The 16,069-nt window shown below is 35.5% G+C and overlaps 1 protein-coding gene across 2 annotated transcripts in view; it reads right to left on the reverse strand.

The window, feature by feature from the left end:
- Positions 1-16,069, reverse strand: part of tup (LIM1_Isl and LIM2_Isl domain-containing protein tup) — a 128,229-nt gene that overhangs the window by 13,022 nt on the left and 99,138 nt on the right. The window contains exons 4-5 of one of the 2 annotated variants that reach the window (XM_072531507.1): positions 2,761-3,071; positions 277-477 (exon numbers count right to left, since the gene is read on the reverse strand). In XM_072531507.1, coding sequence (XP_072387608.1) covers positions 277-477; positions 2,761-3,071 — 512 coding nt within the window. Of the gene's footprint in view, positions 1-276; positions 490-2,760; positions 3,072-16,069 lie in introns of both variants that reach the window. The other variant, XM_072531506.1, reaches the window with a different exon arrangement.

Below are 16,069 nucleotides of genomic sequence, written 5' to 3' on the forward strand. Positions count from 1 at the left end.
TGCTCAAAGGGTGGACAACTTTTTAAAGTAGTGCGAATTGTAGGTAGTGTCTAAATATTTGTGTTTTTTGTGATTTATTCATTCACTGTCATTTTTTCTTCCAACATAGCAGTAATTTATGACATCGTTATGCGACATGTATAATCGTTAAAAAACTGCAAAGCTCCAGATGATCCGAATTTATAGGTATGTACCGCTTAGGAAACACGTAGGTATATACAATACGATTGAGGCCCGTATACATTTCTTATACCTATAACTAAAAATATAACTCACCTGGTTGACTAGCTGTTGGAAGGCCGGCTGGTGGGGTTGTTCGAGATCCGCGTGAAGGGCGAAGTCGGAAAGCGCTTTCCAAGGAGGTTGGTACGCTTGTACCTCCAAGGGATGGACTCCGATGGGCGAGTCATGTCGAACTGGAGAAGACGCCACCATCGGGATACCCTGCATCGCCCCGTACCCCATCTTACGGCCATCCTGTGAATAATACTAAGTTAGGTTAGGTTTATTTGACAACAATCAAATAGATCAGGAACAAAATTTGTTATTACCAATGTATGAATTAATGTTACCTATATGTACCTACTACATGAATTATAATAAAACTAAAAAATTTGGCTAGTTATCTCCGTGACTTTGGTACTTTACAAAGTTACGTACCTATATGTCACAATAAAATGGACTAGGAAATGAATACCTTTAAAAAGGCGAAAACATACAGAGCTGCGTTGAATGGCTAAAATTTATTAAGTAAGTATAGTTAAATCGAGGTTTTACAGACATAATTCATGAGATGTTTTACAACTTCGTCAGTTAATAATTTGACAACAGAACATTTGTCGAGTCATTTATTATTAAGCAAATTGAAAATCTCTCAAACCAAACAATAAAACTTGCTTTATTAAAAATGAAACAGCCATTCATGTTTCAACTACTTCTAAAACCCGAAAACCATAATAACACCTCTGAAACTTTTCGTAACCTCAAGCTAAATCCTTTCCCTAACTTTTCAACCCCTTAAAATACACCGCACATCGCCTCAGCTAATAACCCCGACGCCCTATCGATCAATCCCGCCCTGCTCCCCCTCTATGCGCGCCGCTCATCATCAATTCTCTTGGGGCGTGTCGTCAGCTGACGCACGCTCCTCCCACAGCGTTGCCACCAATCCCGAGGGGCCTGCGCTGACACGTGACTGCCGACTACGCACGCATCGCATCGATCACGGCAGATACGTGAGCCTAGAGACGGGTGAGATCCAATTCGAATTTTTGGTGATTTTTGTAACTTAACTTTTTGTATATTATGATTCAGGTTTTATAATCCTTTCGTAAAATAATGGTGCTTAACCGAACCTTCTCAGTGTGGTCAATTGGAGTTAGTTAGTCTTTTAACTAGATTACAGATACTATGAAGTTATGTGCTATTAGACGAGAGGAAAAACTAGATAAGTGTTTCCACAGAGATTTATAGTTTCATCTGAGTAAAAATGTTGGAGGCTACTTCTAAAATTTCGTAACAATAGATATATGAAAACACAAAACAGTAAATAGGAGCCAAAATAGTCAAACTAGCATGACTTAACTGGTTGAAAGGAAAGTTCGATATATATCTATTAGAACTTATATATCTGTTATACCCAGCAGAACAAGAAAAAAAGGAAAAACACAAGAGCTAAAAAGCTAATATAGGTGATCCTGAACTAAGTCATAAGATAATCGTAAAAGTGGGTATCATAAAACTATTGATGGCATTTACCAATACAATAAAATGGAAGTCAGAATAGATGGATAACTTACCGAAACTATAGACATAATCAACGGAATAAAACAGTACTTATCTAAGTGTTTAAGGATAATCCAGAAAACCAAAAGGATTCATCATCATCTCCACGGTGCTATAGTCCTCGACCTTCTTAAACTTTCTTCGCTATTCTGCTCTGTCCTTACTTGGATTTTCCAGTTGGCAACACCGATCTTCTCAGGACATTATTGTTTCCCAAAGGATTAGTTCATCAAAAACTCACGCCGGGAATATTTGTTGGAAATATTATTATTCAGAAGAATACAAATACTCTATAGAGTTTTTATACAGTCTAAATCCATCTGCAATGGGAAGGGTATTTAGGAAGTCGTGTTTATCCCTAGAATAGATTTGTGTCCATCAGAAAAGTCCCCATTCAAGCTCCATCGTCGTCAGATTCTCTTTAGGGCTGCTTTTGCTATGATAATCAATAATACTCAATATAAACAGAACAAGAGAAAAATTATACAGTTTTTGGACACGGACAACGACGTCGGAGAGCAGATGTACGAGTAATTTTTTTGGATGGATCGTATCGAGGAAATTTGGTTGAAGGAAGTACGCGAGTTTTCTCGAGTACTATTGTTTACAATTACTTGAACTGAAGATATATTTGTGCATGAAGAAATACGACGGAACACAGTAGCGCACCTAGAATTTGCCTCTGGGGGGGGGGAGGGTTTGGTTGGTCACCGAATTTTTTTTATGATGCTACCTCCATTTTGAGTTCTTAAAATGTGTGAGTAACAGTGTCGGAATAGGGTCCTGGGGGGTTTAACCCCCAAAACTCCCCCCCCCCTGGGTGCGCCACTGACGGAACAAGAAGATTTGTTAAAAACAAGTTTTCTTATTCTTAAGTAAACGTTTATCGTTTTATTTTATGAATTCGTCCCAGGAGGGGAAGAATAGGCCTAATGCTAGATTCGTACTGCTAGTAAAAAATATTAAAATACCAACCTTTTCTTGTTGCATCTGTTGCTTCATCAAAATCGTTTTTTTTTTATCCTTGCACCTCTTGTTCTGGAACCACACCCTGATGACTCTCGGCGATAGTCCCGTCATTTCGACCAGTTGCTCCTTCATCAGCGCATCCGGCCTTGGATTGGCTGCATAGCAGGTACGCAGCGTGTGCAATTGTTTTTCGTTGAGTACCGTTCGTACTCTCGTCGGTTTTCCGTCGCTTCCGGTTCCGCCTGACGCTCCCGTACCACCTCCGGATTTTCGCAGACTACCTCCGCCTTTGTGGGAACCGCTTTCTGATCCAGAATCTGCAAGAAGAAACCAAATACAGTTGCAGAAGGTAAATAGGGTATAAAAAAAAAAAACTCGCCAATCAACTGTGACATTAATTGTGGATTTTTGATTAAACATGACACACACACACACACACACACACCAAATTTATATAGCCATACCTATACCATCTCAATCGACAAATCACTAACAGTCACAATTACTGGCTTACCATAAAGTGAGATTTGTGCTTCGACTACTGTGCTCTCCCACCACGCAGTGTAGGAGCATGGTGCCGATAGGTTGTAATAACACATGGTTAAAGGTCTTGTCTAAGCGATGCTTCAGAGAGCTGGCGAACTCTGGACGATTATATCCGACACGATACAGTGCTTGAAGGCATTTCGTCCTGACTCATGGGAATCAGTGAACATAAAGATAAAAAGAATGCCACAGAAGGGGACTCAGATATATAAGTGACTCTGGGAACCTGTTTCCCTCCAAGTAGGTCTTAACGACTCCAATCAGGGTCCTACAGGACCCTCAGGATAGTAAGATAGCTTCTGTAACTTGCTGTTACTATGAGAAGGTTCGATTTGTTTACGAATCTTGGCTTAACGAAAGAAAAATCTGAACTGCTTAGCTCTAGACCAAAAGAAATAAACTTGTTGGCGATTGAAACCAGCATTTATGTATATAGGAAGAAAGATCAGCATTTTCGAAGTTCTTTTTAACACGAGCGTGATTTAGAATGCTGCTCAGACATGATCGAGAGTAGTGAATCGATATCAAGAACCGCTATTCTATGACGTTACCCGTGACGACGCCGTCTTGTGGCGCTCGCCTCAGCATTTTACTGTAGAAAAAAAGTAATACAACGCCAGTATAGAAGTTTAGCTTCAATATAAGCTTAAAATTGAGGCGAACAGTTAATACGGTATCCAAAAAGTCATAATCAAATTCTACTAGAAAAGGAAAGCATTTAAAACAGTTGTTGCGATAACTAAAAAATATAAGGTTTAGATTAGATCGATAGTAAGATAAACAGTCATTGAAGCCATCTTATGATAGCTGATAAAAACATCTAGAAGCTACACAGCATGCTCTGGAAAAATAACAATGAAATATGTGGCCAATTTTACAAAAAAAGTTAGTGTGAAAATTCTGTCGTCGTAAATTTCCTAACATGCAAATTCGACATACATAATTACCAATATCTATCTTATTGTATTAAGTCTGGATCTGAACCTTGATTCATATACAAGAAGCCGGACGATTCGTATTAAATAATCTCGATGGAATGCTGTGAGGTTTACTAGAACTTGCTCGAAATAATGGGGATTATGAATAAAAATGAGAATTTAGTTTATACTCCAAATTTTATAGTAAATACTCCACGTTGTATGAATAAAAAACAGAAGTAGGTACCCGACTTGAGTAGGTACTCTTATGTACAGTTTGTTGTGAGAATGTTCTTATTTTTGATATGAATAAAAATATCTTTATGCTGTTTAGGATGAGAATCTACTCCATAAATTTGGAGTCTAATAGTTACCAGACTTCAGTTTCATCGTGGCAAAGCTATGGCTGAGTTCATGTTTAATTTGCGTTCAAAAAAATATTATAAACCAAGAACAAGTACGTGTGATCGTGACTAGTATTATATCGATTTAATAAAGAAAATGTTAAGTGGCTTTCAAATAACTTTTTGAGTGAAGAATCAGAAGAAAAAGTTGTGGCTGTATGCAACTTCGAAAAAATGTAAATATTTTTAAGATATGTATATACAGGAGTGGGAGAAGATATTGCTGTTCATCAAATTACTGTGTATATGTTTGTGACGCAAGTTGCTGACCAGATAATAGAAAAATGCGCACGTTGGATAACATTTCCTCATACTCCGGCGGGCATAATAGAAGCTAAAGAAAGATGGCAAACAAAGTACATTTTTTCGTGTGCCGTGGGTGTGATCGATTGCACCCACATAAAAATAAAAAGACCACCTCTTCATGGTGAAGAATATATCAATCATAAATGATCACACTTCAACGTTCAAGCACTTGCAATGCAGATGAGTGGTATATAAGCGTAGACGCATGATGGCCATGATCTGTCCATGATTCACGGATATGGAGCAACTCACAAATTTGTAACATTGCTAAAAATGAGTTCAAATTCAATAATTTTAGGAGATGAAGGTTATGGCGTAGCACCGTGGTTAATTGAAGGTAAACCTTCAATATAAAGTTCGGATGTCGATAGAAAATGTTCCAAAACTTGTTATATGTTGTTTTATATTACAAAATGTAGCTAAATATTTAAATGATGAACTCAATTCAATGGAGCCCCCAATACAAGGTATTCCTGATCCGTTTCGAGTAGAAGATGAAGATGAGATTGGACAAAGTGGGCAACGAAGGCGATCTGAATTAGCAAAGATCGTTCTTGATCTAGTTTGAGGTAAGTAAAAGTCGAAATACAAAACAAAACATTTATAATTTTTATCGTTGACATTTTTTCTTACATTTAACATGTTTCATTAAGCAACAGTTAAAAAAAAATATTTAAATATTACATATTACCGTAAGTTTTTTCGTTTTCACTGTCAACAATAATATCATTATTATTTGAAGTAGATTGTTCACTTAAATCAGGATTTAGCTCTCTCTTTAGTATTTGCTCCTTCATTTCCAAAACTCTCAGTTGTTTTGGCAAAACTAGTCTTTGTCTTTGTCTAGGTCTACAACGACTCATTGACAAGACCAACTCGACCTGTGAGCAATTTGGTATGAAAATAAACATTAAAAAAACCAAAGTGATGTCAATCCGAAAAAACCAAAACGTACCTCAACCTTGCACAATAAATGGGCACATTTTAGAACAGGTCAATAGATTTAAGTACCTGGGATGTTGGATCGATAGCAGCCTAAATTCTGATCTAGAAATAAGATCGAGAATAGAACAGGCCAGAAAATCTTTCGAAAAAATAAAAAAACTGCTTTGTGATTCTCGAATAAAACTCGAAATTCGACTACGTTTATCAAAATGCTACGTCTGGTCGACTCTTCTATATGCAGTTGAAACGTGGACCCTTAAAACATCAACCGTAAATAAATTGGAGGCCTTTGAAATGTGGATCTACCGGAGAATACTCAAAATTTCATGGACATCGCATACCTCAAACGAAGAAGTGCTGAATAGAATAGGCAAGGAAAGAGAACTTTTTAACACAGTAAAAGTTAGAAAAACATCATACCTAGGCCACATACTGAGAAATAATAAGTACCAATATGCCCAACTTATAGTGAAAGGAAAAATCGAGGGAAAGAGAGGCCTAGGAAGGAAAAGACGATCGTGGCTCAGGGCTAAATTTTGAACAGCTAATAAGAACAGCTGAAGATAGAGAAGAGTTTAAAATTGTAGTAGCCAACCTCCATTGAGGAGAGGGCACTTTAAGAAGAAGTCTTTGTAGTTCGGTCTTTGAAAGTTGTTTGGTATCGTTTGTCTCGTATTTTTCAGGAGGACTAACTTTAATAGGTTTTTTTAGGTGGATATATTTCAATAGTAGTATCATCATTTGTGGAACACTTTGCAGAAACAGAAGGTCTGAGGATTTTAGCTTCATGACTACTGTCTTGTCTTTTTTTAGACGAACAAGCTTAATTTTGTAGCATTTTTAAATTCTTTGGTATCATTGAGATCCTCTCGTATATGTTAAAACACCGAAGAATATTTTCAATGTATTTCTGTGTCCTATCGTACGTATTAAAACACCGAAATATTCTTTCAATTCTTTTTGCGTCGACGAGTTGATAATAAACACATTTTTAAAGTTTGTTTATATATCATAGATGCATATTTCCTCGGTATTCTTTTATCGTTAAGCAGCCTAATATTGCACGTCAAATAAATATTCCCGTTTATATGTTTTGTTTATACCAAGTTGGGGGAATGAATTTTTAAGATAATTACATCACTCGCTGTCAAGAGCAGTTGGTTTTTGTAAGTTGTTGGTTCAATTGTAAGTTTTGTATTTTCTCCAACTTCTAGAGTTTGTAAACGGATAAAACATAGTAAGTGTCTTTCTCTGTTATTTTGTATTTATTTTTGTAACTATTAATATAGTATTTTTGTACTATTTAATTTTTGTAACTGTTTTGTGATGAGACAACAATAAATATTTAATTTTTTTCCTAAACCAATTTGTTTACTTCTTTTAAAAAAGTTTCTAACCCCTTTTTTGTGTTTTTAGGAAGGAAGAACTTTTTCTTTCATCCAGCAGGGAGATTCTTCAAAGCAGCGTCCATTTTAAATAGCTTGAGAACCTTCTTGTATTGTTTTTTGTTACCCTTACCCTTTTGTTTCATTTTTGGTAGTTACCCCATTTCAGTGCCTTTGTCATTCACTTATCCACGACCCAGTTCTCCAAATAAACCCTGAGTGGCCGTTTGCAACGTTTCGGTTTGTTTTGCTTGGCCTATCTCCACCCCAATATTTTCTGTCCCCGACTTTCAACCCCCTATAGTAATACCCTATGTGGTAGGCAAAATAATCGTTACAATTTTAAGCAAAATTCGGCTTGTTCGTCTCGATTTTAGAGATCAAATCTCTGAGGACTGGACGATATAATTTTATTATGTAACGAGTAGTTAGTAAGGAATAGATTGTTTAAATAAATCAGTGTAATTAATTAATTTGGTTGCATTACATTGAGTTTGGTGTTTAAATGATGCCCAAAAGGAGAATATGTGTGATGTACTATCGTAGAATTTTGATTTGGATTATAATGTATTATAAAGTAAAAGTAATATATTGTATCGGACTACACATTTGGTAAACAAAGAGGAAACGCACTTTTGAATTCTTTCTCTTGGCGTTTTGTAACTCCACACCAACTCGCTAATAACGAGCATTAATCCGAACCGCTTTGATATAATATTCACAAAAGACTTTCTGGCCGTATAATCCCGAATGACCATCCGTTTCACACTTGCGTTAATCTAGTGGATTCGAGAGTTTTAATCCTGGAATGGACTGGACACGACAAAGTGCGTGTCCGCGCTCTCTCCCTTTCGTGCATCGGATCAACGGGATCATTATTGTTGTTGCGATTATTGTAATAACGGGAATATACCGTTCAGGGGTTGAATCGCCGGACTTAATGGTTTGGAAGGGCTTATTTGTGATAATTAAATTGTCAATTAAAATTTCGATAAACCTGCGATATTTGTTAATACTCACTGGTATGACAAATTAAATTGCACTAACTACAGGGCAGAAATCTACATTTAGTTAATGAAAATGTTTAAAATAGATGACATACAAGGATTTTGTGATCTTCAAGGTTATAGTTCTTGTTAAAAAGTGTGTATTTATCAAAGTGCAATGTGTGTAGAGATTGAAGTGTGGAGTATAGAAAGAGAATTATGACAATAATTTACAATTCTGTGGGTTTATCTTCGACAAGGACAAAGTAGGGCAGAGTCGGATAAAATCGGGTGGTTGGACAAATATTTTGTCTTTTTTAGCAGCTCTTGATAAGAATTGTAAACACAATTGAAAGCTCGAGATATTAAATAGTTAACCAATAGCCTCCATATTGACTCCAACCCATCAAAAACATTTATATATATATATATATATATATATATATATATATATATATATATATATATATATATATATATAACAAGAAACATATTTTGGTCGTATTTTTTTCTTCAAAATTGTATTTTGAAGACATCACTGAATCAATTTACATTTTTTTTAAAGCTTGCGTGGGAAAGTGGGAATTATTCTTGTATTCTAAAGAGGGAAGGCTGATTCCAATACTTGCTTTAATTACGGACAAAATCCGAAAAAAATCTGATTCTTCAGAATCATAATAACTTCTAAAATCTTACTCAACGCTGATAAACTTCAAGAGCGTTTGTTACATTTAGAAAACACATACAAGCGGCGACATTTTGGTTCACAAGATCGTTTCGAACTAGTCATCTTATCCTTTACCTTTGAAGTTAAGCCCATTGTAAATATTTGTCCAGTAAAAACGTCACCGTCTTCTAGTACGGTACTCGAAGAGTTTAAGAAGAAGGCCGCGGCGTACCGCAACGAACCGAGCAATATGCACGATCTCTTCAAATTCAAATATTTCGATGGTCGACCTGAAACACTTTGTTTGACCGACAGGACCGGGTAACTGCAATTATTTTAATATTGTTTGTAGTATATTGTAGATGGATTTTTATGGAGATGTTTTAAACGATGGAATACGTTAGATTTGTCGATTACTCCTTCAAGTACAATCTTATCTATAGTAATACTATGACAAAAATTTTAATAAAATGACATGACTTTTGTTTTTCTGCACATTTGCGGTTCATTGCACTATTCAAACCCATTTTAGAGTGCCTTTTTTCGGTTCTTCGAAATATGTTGGTTATGTCTTTGATATTACGGTGATAAGAATACAGCCAAGATAGGAAATTGGTCGATTGTTGATTAACGATGTTCAGTAGTTATCATACGCAGCCTGCAGTTCTTAAAATTAATTCATTCGTGGCAAATGCTGTCTAAAGCACTCATATGAGTCTTCGTAGAGTCCTCATTTCAAATGTTTCAATGTGATTCAGTGTTATGTTGTTATACAGTGTATCAGTGGACTATAATTTCAGAGATTTTTCAGATAGGCTTGTCTGTATTTTCAATAAGGCATTTCCGTTAATTACAATTAAGTCGAAACATCACAAACCCTGGACTGTCAAAGGTATCCGCATATCAGCCAAGAATATGCGTTAACTACTGTACATCAAGAAATTTACTACCAACGTCTTTGTCACTGAATATATCACCAAGTACAGAGAAACCTATCTAAAACTTATTAATACACCTAAAAAAATGTACTGTCAAAATCGTCTGGGAAGCTCTAAAAATGTTGCAAAAGAAGCTTGGTTCACAATAAACGATCTTCGAAATAAAACTAATACAGCTCAAACATTTTCTTTTAGAAACCCTGAAAATCTAAATGAACTTCGTTATTGTGAGTAAAAATATAACATCAACTATTTTGCCACAAGATCCTATTTCCTATCTCCGCAATTCAAAAAAGATTTCGAATTCATTCTTTATAAGACCAGAACATTTGTGTCCTTCTAGTTTAATTTTAACAATTAGCTTATTCCTAATATATTTTTGTTCAGTTTGTTTTTGTAAATGATCCTTATATTTCATGGATTTGGATTTAAAATTCACTGTATTAGAAGTACCTAATTCAAATAAATTCTCTTAGATGGTGCTACAGACAATCAAATAAGATTTGACTTTGGATGACCTTGTGTAAGAATTTTATTGATAAATCTGAACTGATCCAAACAATCAGTAGTATCAAAAGCAAATCTTCCTGTAGTACTGATGGACTATCCATAAAATTTTCTTAAATCTCCTAAAAAATGTGTTGGAAGTGCTGGTCTCACTAATTAACGATTCCTTTGAAAAAGGTATATTTCCAGAGTGCCTAAAGACAGCCATTATTATTTCTCTTCATAAGACTGGTGAAAAATCGAATTTTTGCAACTATAGACCTATTGCCTTACTACCGGTCCAATCCAAAATTATTGAGAACCTTATTAAAGCCTGACTTATGTCCTTTCTCGCTGAAAACAACATTTTATCACAAAGTCAGTTCGGCCAGTGATGCTATGTTTTCTGTGCTACATGAGGTCTATCAAGCACTAAACAAGAGTCTTTACACTACCACTGTTTGTTGTGACTATGCTAAAGCTTTTGATTGTGTAACTCACGACATTTTGATAAAAAACTAAATTTCTACGGAATTCCAGGTATTTCTTTGAATTGGTTCCAAACTTACTTGAGCAATAGGAAACAACTAGTTAGAGCAAATGATACTGACTCTAGTCACAAAAGTATTGTATGTGGAGTACCACAAGGTTCAGTATTGGGTCCTCTACTTTTCCTTATCTTTATAAATGATATCACTAACTTAAAAATCGATGGAAATTTTTTTCTTTTTGCTGATGATATCAGTATTACCAGGAGAAACTCTAATATTGCAACCCTTCATGCAACTATAACTTCTGATCTACTTTAATTAAAAACTTGATCTGACTTTAATTTACTCTCTTTTAACGTGGACAAGACAGTAGCGTTATCCTATAAAGGAGCTCTTCAACCCTTGCTTCTTAATAACAGCCAGATCATTATCGTTGATCCTGTAAAATTTCTTGGTATTTTTATAGACGGCAACCTTAAATCGTTCCTTAATGCCGATTTGTAAGAAAGTAGCCTTAGCCTGCTATGCAATAAGATCTGTTTCGAAGGATATCAATTTAGCATCTTCCAAAATAACATATTTTTCTTTGTTCGAGTCTCCTCTTCAATATGGCCTTCCTTTTGGGGTTCTAGTACAGCTGCCCAATCTGATGTTATTTTTTAATTACAAAAAAGAGCAATACGGTATCTTTTTGTCCTCAGTAGAATAATAAATTGCAGAAGCTACTTAAAAAATCACGGGATTTTAACTCATTCCTCTGTATATATTCTAGAAACTGTTTGCTTAATTCGTAAACACCTACATGTTTTTCCAGCAAGACCTTATTATGACTATTCCACCAGAAATTCAAGCTTTGATGTGTATTTACCGATCCCGTCCACTGAGTTAGTAAAGAAATCTATATTATATTCGGCAAAAAAATTATACAACCATCTTCCTTTGCAACTTAAATCTACAACTGCTTTCCTTAAGTTCCGTAAATTTACAAAAGCCTATCCATCTGCATGGATTGCATATTTTATTATCTTTTATTTTGTGATATTGACGATTTATGTAATTTTAGTAAATTTTGAATTGTTATTGTTATTGTTTTGACTTTTTGTAAGCTTTGTCCATAAAATTGTACAATTTTCAGTGACAATAAAGAATATTTCTATTCTATTCCATAACCTGGAGCGACTAGGTCTATGTATAGGAGATGTGTAGAAGTTCACAACACGCAATCTAAGTACAAGTGGGAGACTGAGAGCTAATAAGAAATTTATAAATTTGACAAATATTGTTCTTCTATAATTGATACGAAGTTTAACTTTTTCATTGCAGTCCCATTTTTCGTTGACTCATTTCCCCATTGACCCTAAGCCAAAAATGCAAGAATCCTGTTTGATTACCTACTCGATATGTTAAGATAAACATCCTTGGACAAAAAATACCAAAAGTGACAAACGCAGTGCTTATCTGTAAATAATAGGATATAGTCCGGTCGTCAGAGACGGAAGACAGCCACACAATCTCTAAAAATCATATGAACTAGCTGAATTTTACGGAGAATATTAATTTTGGAAAGTTAACATTTCCAAAACAGCTTTACATCTGTCAAGACTTATCTTGGAGCAGACTTGGAGACAGACCACGTTTAACTGGTGGGGGTATTTCGATAAAACTTAAAACAGTACAGAAAAGGAAGGCACAATCATACAACCTACGTATGCTGAAGGACCCTGATACAAGGATGAGAGTCGAAGTCACGTTAAACGAGCAAGTGACTGCAATTTTAGACGAATCGAAGAACAAACGATCAAACATATTACAGAAATAGTGCAAGATGTAAAGGATAAACACCTCCTGAAACAACTAATGAGATCTCTTCTAGAGAAGAGAAGCTAAAAATGACCTAGACAAATATAAAACCATAAATATATTAATAAGAACGAAAATCAGAGAAGCCAAAGAAAAAGAAGCAAAGGAAAGATACGAAGACATTGAGACTCTGCAGTCAAAGTACGATAGTCACAATGTACATAGGAAAGTTAAAGAACTCACAGGGGGACTAAGACGAAGGCAGAAAGGAAATATAACTGATTCTGACGGAAACATCATCTTGGACAAACAGAGTAAAATAAGAACGTGGAAAGAATATCTAGAAAAACTGTTTGAAGACCAAAGAGATAACACCTTTGAGCTAGAAGAAGAGGTAAATGATGGACCAAGAATATTACAGCAGGAAGTTTACTCTGCAATAACACAGTTAAAGGATGGCAAAGCGGCAGGCCCTGATAATATACAAGCAGAACTACTCAAACTAGTGGACAACGAATCAATAGCAATAATCGCAAAGATATTCAACAACATATACAACTCTGTAGAAATACCAACACAATGGCTAAAATCTGAGTTAATTGCACTTCCAAAAAAACCAAGAGCCAAAAAATGCGAAGATTACCGTACTATAAGCCTCATGAGTCATCTCCTAAAATTGTTCCTAAAGATAATTCATAAGAAAATCTACAAGCTGTGTGAAAGTCAAATTTCCCCCAAGCAGTTCGGGTTCACAAATGCTGTTGGTACTAGAGAGGCTTTGTTCTCAGTACAAGTCTTATTCCAGAGATGCAGAGACGTCAACTGTGACGTATACGCATGTCTGGTTGATTACGAGAAAGCGTTTGATCGAGTACAGCATGCCAAGATCATGCAAATACTAAAAAAAACAGGAATTAACAACCAAGATCTGAAAATAATTAGAAGTCTCTACTGGAATCAGACAGCAAATCTCAGAGTTGAAGGTGAACACACTGACTATGTGAAAATCATGCGTGGAGTGAGGCAAGGCTGTATTTTGTCACCTCTAATCTTCAATCTGTACTCTGAACGAATATTTATCGAAGCTTTGCACGAAACTGAAATAGGTATTCTACTAAATGGTTACTGGCTAAACAATATCAGATATGGAGATGACACCATAGTATTTGCGGACAACTTAGAAGACCTACAAGTTCTTATGAACAAAGTCACGTATTACAGTCAACAATATTGACTCAATATAAACGTTAACCCGGCGACTGTGTGGTGAAATTTTCTGACAGGAGCTGTGTGTTGGGGTAATTAACACCTCATTTTTTTTTATTTATAAAATTGAGAAAATATTTTATTTTTACATGCAATCTTAAGATTGCAGGATTAAGGAGATCACACATCGGAAAAGCTAGATCCACCTTCAATCGGATGTGGGCCTTCTTCAAGAGTCACAACCTCTCTCTTGATACAAAAGTAAGAATGCTGCGATTCTACGTCTTCTCTGTCCTTTTTTATGGTGTTGAATCGTGGACCTTGAACGAAGATATGTGCAGAAAACTGGAAGCATTTGAGATGTGGTTATATCGGAGAATGCTTAAGATCCCGTGGACTGACCGAGTCACAAATGAGGAGGTCCTCAGAAGAATGAATAAGAACCGAGAGGTACTGACCACCATCAAATCTCGAAAGTTACAGTTCTTCGGACATATTATGCGAAATGAATCCAGATATGCTCTTCTTCAAGCCATCCTGCAAGGAAAAATATTTGGAAAACGAGGTCCAGAAAGAAGAAGACCATCTTGGTTAAAGAACGTCAGAATCTGGTTTAATACAACATCTGTGCAGCTTTTCCGCGCTGCTGCAGATAAGATAAAGATTGCCATGATGATCGCCAACATTCGTAACAAATAGGCACATCAAGAAGAAGAACATTTCCAAAGAAGAAAAAGTTTGCCACTCCTACCCACGGCCTTCCCCTATAAACCCCCCTCGAAGGGAGGAGAACGGATAACATCGATTTACTGAGATAGTTATATATAGAATAGATAGAGAATGTAGAATAACTAGCTGAGATAATTTTGAACAAAAATGTTTGTTAGCACTTTTTATATAGAACGAAAAGTTTGTCTCAGAAATACGCTGGAAGCTACCAGCGATTGTGAATCGCGAAATCTAAAGGACAAAAAATGTCAAGAAGTGAAAGAAAAATGGTAAAAAACAGAAAAAAGTCTAAAAATGTTTGTAAATAGTGAAGGTATAATTTATACTCCAATTATACTAATGGGACCAAATGGATTTGATTATGCACAATCGACACAATGCAAAATTTTGAGGGCCTAATTTGTCTCTTTTCCCTCCATTTTGTCCATAAACGTAATTAGTGTGATAATTCCTACAGCGACATCTATTTACTTAAAAAATACTCATACCTTTTGTACTTTATACTTAAATATTTGAGTAAATTTTATAGCAAAACTCCCCTTTAGTTTTCTGTTTGTTCGAAAACAATTTAACTTGTAAATATTTTTCATTTGGAACATATTTTAAATACAGTCCTGCTGTTCAAACACTCCAATGGTCGCTGAAGAAACACTGTTGTTATTCTTTTTTTATTTTCAGTTCTTCTCGGACCACCTCAACGACTAAGAGTGGACAAGTGGCTGGGTCTCTTGCGATCGTCGTTGTTTGTTTTGTTCTTACAGATGTGCTTTTGCCATCTCCTTTGTTTTCTTCCGTTTTGTTTTCTTTGCTTTTTTAAGTTGACCGACACACCGACAGGGGATCTGCTCGTTTTCCGAGTATCGCTTTTTACGGTTTCGGCCTTTTTGTTACTCGTGAATGAGTGTTTTGTTTATGTATATCTTTTACAGCAGGAAAGTAATATTTCAAATATGCGTAGCAAATGTGCAATTAAATCTACGCAAAATTGAAGAGAAATTATTGTTTGTATTGCTAAAGCAAAAGCATTAGTTTGAAGACATTTTACTTTAATTTGCACATAAATGAAATCTAAATAGTAGGTATAGTGGCCAATTAAGTTACCGTGGTCTTTTTAATTCTGACGGTCCACCAAAGTTTTTTTGTATTTTTGGCTGCTGATTACGAATTTCGAGGGTGGATTTCGATCCGAGTGTTCAAAAATTGTTAGAAACAATAATTGTTTAAAAGGCTCTAGCTCGTAAAATAAAAGAGCTAGAATTTTTTTTCAATTTTGTTCCTTAAAAAAAAAACAAAAAAAAAATGGCGATTACTAAACTTTAATCCAATAATTTTACCGGATGGTCCAATAAGCGATCTCTCGGCTATATATCAGAAACTATTCATGTTATAACTTTAGGAGAAAAAATTCCTTAGTAAAAGTAGCCAAGAGAAATCGCTGGAAATAACTATCAAGTTTCTGGGTTAACCGCTAAGGGGCGTAACCTGTGAAGAAAACTTTGAAAACCAGTT

The sequence above is a fragment of the Diabrotica undecimpunctata genome, chromosome 5 (genome assembly GCF_040954645.1).
Source record: "Diabrotica undecimpunctata isolate CICGRU chromosome 5, icDiaUnde3, whole genome shotgun sequence".
Lineage (NCBI taxonomy): Eukaryota > Metazoa > Arthropoda > Insecta > Coleoptera > Chrysomelidae > Diabrotica > Diabrotica undecimpunctata.